Here is a 3,321-nt window from a genome sequence, read left to right on the forward strand (position 1 = left end):
ACTCATTTATGTCGCCGATTGGCTGTTAGAGAGGTCAGCTGACAGCACTGGGGAGGTCTGTGGGTTGAGTGCGGAGGGGGGAGAGAGGGAGAGAGAGGGAGAGAGAGGGAGGGCCTTTAGCATTCTGCTCTGGTATTCTTCTGTCTTTCTTTCTTTCTTTTTTCCAACATGGAGACACGGTTATCAAGCCGCTCGGGGGACTGACAATAAGGGCCAGACAATGAACCAGTCTGAGAGAAAGTCCCAGAGACAGAGACAGAGAGAGAGAGAGCGAGAGAGAGAGAGAGAGAGAGAGAAAAGAGGCCCAGAGAGGCCATGGGGAGAGATAGCGTGAGAGAGAAAGAGAGCGAGGGGACAAGGTCTGCATTAGTGTTCAGACGGACACACCACTCAATCACACACACACACACACACACACACACACACACACACACACACACACTGTACTCCGCTTTCTCATAACAGTTCGTAACACGCCACCCTGTCCCTTTAAAACACTTAACCATTTTAATCCGCAATGCTTTTCTAGTTAATGCCACATAAGTCCAATTCAATACAATTCAACTTTAATTCACATTACACACTTTGATTCCCTTAATTCCTGAATCAATTCCATTCAATTTAGAAGTTTCAAACAGTAACAAATTACACTACCGCAGTTAAAATCCACTGTCATACTTTATAATAATATCCCATCCTGTATAACAATGCAATACCAATGCAACGATGACACACTAAAATACACATTTCTACCACATTTCTACATATTATCTTAGCAGCAGAAATCAACACAAACCATTGAAGTGTTCTTGTATAACCATTTTTGCAGTTTAACTAATAAGGCACATTTAGGTGTTTAGACAACCGGTGTGGACCCGCTCATAAAATGCGACACTACTCCACGACCCCCCCCCCCCCCCCCCAATAAACCCACAGGGACAAACGGTAGAGAGTGAGAGTTCCACACTGCTCCCCTCAGCACCCCTAGGAGTCCCCTTCCTCTTCTCTGCCCCCTCTTTTCCCTCTACTTCTGCATCTCTCTTTCTATCTATCTGTCTCTTTCTTCCTCTCTTTCTGTTACCCTCTCTCTCTGTTCCTCTATACCTTCACTCTATCCTCTCTCTCTCTCTCCCCCCACCCCCCCCCCCCCCCTCTCTCTCTCCCTCTCTCCCTCTCTCTCTCTGTGGAATCTGTCAGTTTGGCCACAGAATCTGTCAGATAACTCACACACATACACTCATACCACAGCTATGTCAGAGAAATCCCTCTATTTGAGTAGGTCATACACGCATCGTAGACAATCTTAGTAAAGCTGTCAATGTATCTGAAGAAGCCGTCCAATCACTAGTATTTTCACAACTGAACAACATTCAGGTGAGAAAACTTAAGAGTGATTCATAATAATACCAGAATATACAACAACATAAGTACAATATTACAAAGACAATAATAACATGACATTGTAACAATCACGTTAATACACGCGTGTATAATTATAACAATGACAAATAATAACATATTCATCATCATCATTGCATATTGAAATATCAGGCGGCATAAATGACTGTAAATGGTACGAAAATGGTTGTGATGTACTCCGTACTAAAACCAATCCAGTCAAAATATAACATCAACATGAACCTTCTTGTGTCGGTCAATCTATTCAATATCTCGATCTGTTCATTCCCCGTTAATGAATGGCGTCTGGATGATAAATCTCCTAAAAAACAAACCCTTCTCATCTTGTTTCCATCAATTACACCTTAAACTCATCAAGAGGCAACAAAAAGGAAGGAGAATTCCTTCACGTCACATGGCCAGCTCAGCTCATTGCCCTGCACACTGTACAAAACATACATGTACTGAGTTATTGTGACAGAACTTTTAAAGCAGCTATAAACCCAGCAACATTAGAGCAGAAAGGGCTTTCCCACACGGTAATCGTCTGTGTCTCACTTTTCTTCTCCTGACAAGTCATAACTGAAGCAGAAGACAGATAAACGCGGCGGTGAACGGCAGCGGAGAGAGGGATGAGAGAGAAAGAAAGAAAAGTGAACACTTACAGAGACGCAGGAACAGAAAGCATCGGGACCGATGATGGTATGTCTCGCACACACACATACACACACACACTGCACTCATACACTCTCTCTCCCTCTGCGTTGAAGAGACTAATGCACAACTCTCTCTCACACACGCACGCACGCACGCACGCACACACACACACACACACAGACACACACACACACACACACACTGTAGAGAGCTTCACACTCATAAATACACACTACACCGTCTACACATACACGAGCCGGCACAGTTCGCCCTTTCCTCCTTCCTTATCCACTGATCGAGTACATTACTGGAAAGCAGACTTTTAACCAGACGTTTTCTAAGTCAATGTAATCCCTGCCTTTATCTCCATACATTCTGCTTTTACATGTAATCCTTCACATGTTTACTAACACATAGTCTGCTGTTGTTATCTTTTCTCTCTTCCCCGCTTTGCGGATAGATGACTTGTTAAAAACACATTACTGCGACATATAAACGTGTTGTTAATTCAGGGTTAAAACCCATCGAGTTTATCTCCAAACAAAAGATTAGTTTCATCTGGCAAAACAGTACAGTACTTTAATGCAATAAAAGTCAAGTGAGAGAGGGGCGTGTATAAAAAAATACTGGCATTAAAACAGGGTATTATGGGTAATCTTTCTTTCAGGGCATTAACATCAAACAGCCATTATTCCCCAGCAAAGCCCGTTTTGTTGTCGACGTGAACTGTAAATCGGTGAGAATATGTCCACCTCTCTCACACAACAGAGGAAAACATAGGCCGTCGTTGTAAATAAGAATTTGGTTAAATAAAGTTTGAATAAAATACATTTAAAAAACATCCACCCTCTCAACAGACAGCTGTGGCTGTAACGACAGAGAAACAACCCCACTTAACTGTGAGATCATGTGTGTGAATATTTTAGTTTATGATCTACAAATAAAAGATTGGACATTTTGTTTAAATGTAGGCTTTTAACATTTACTGTGTTTGTGTTCTAGTTCATCTATGGGAATATACCATGAGATAATTCTGTAAAAAACAACCCAACAATTCTCCCACCCTGAACAATTTGCTCATGTTCGATAGCATCTCGACATGAATGTGAGCTTTCTTATCTCAGGGTCTCAAAATAGCCCCTCAGATAAAGCAGAAGTACAACTAGTTGCCAGGCATTCTGAATAGTGAACTGTAGATTGATTCTCTGACAGTCAGGTAGTTAGCTGGGTAATGGGAACTTTCTGAGAAACTCTTGTCAAACTGAA

General features: G+C 42.0%; 1 protein-coding gene across 1 annotated transcript in view; it reads right to left on the reverse strand.

Moving 5' to 3' along the window:
- Positions 1 to 2,194, reverse strand: part of LOC110501045 (transcription factor SOX-5-like) — a gene marked incomplete in the record, with an annotated part of 98,716 nt that extends 96,522 nt beyond the window's left edge. The window contains 1 exon segment of the mRNA XM_036957538.1: positions 2,064 to 2,194. Within this exon segment, the coding sequence (XP_036813433.1) occupies positions 2,064 to 2,086 (23 nt within the window).
- Between the last annotated feature and the right edge of the window lie 1,127 nt (positions 2,195 to 3,321).

The sequence above is a fragment of the Oncorhynchus mykiss genome, chromosome 21 (assembly GCF_013265735.2).
Source record: "Oncorhynchus mykiss isolate Arlee chromosome 21, USDA_OmykA_1.1, whole genome shotgun sequence".
NCBI lineage: Eukaryota > Metazoa > Chordata > Actinopteri > Salmoniformes > Salmonidae > Oncorhynchus > Oncorhynchus mykiss.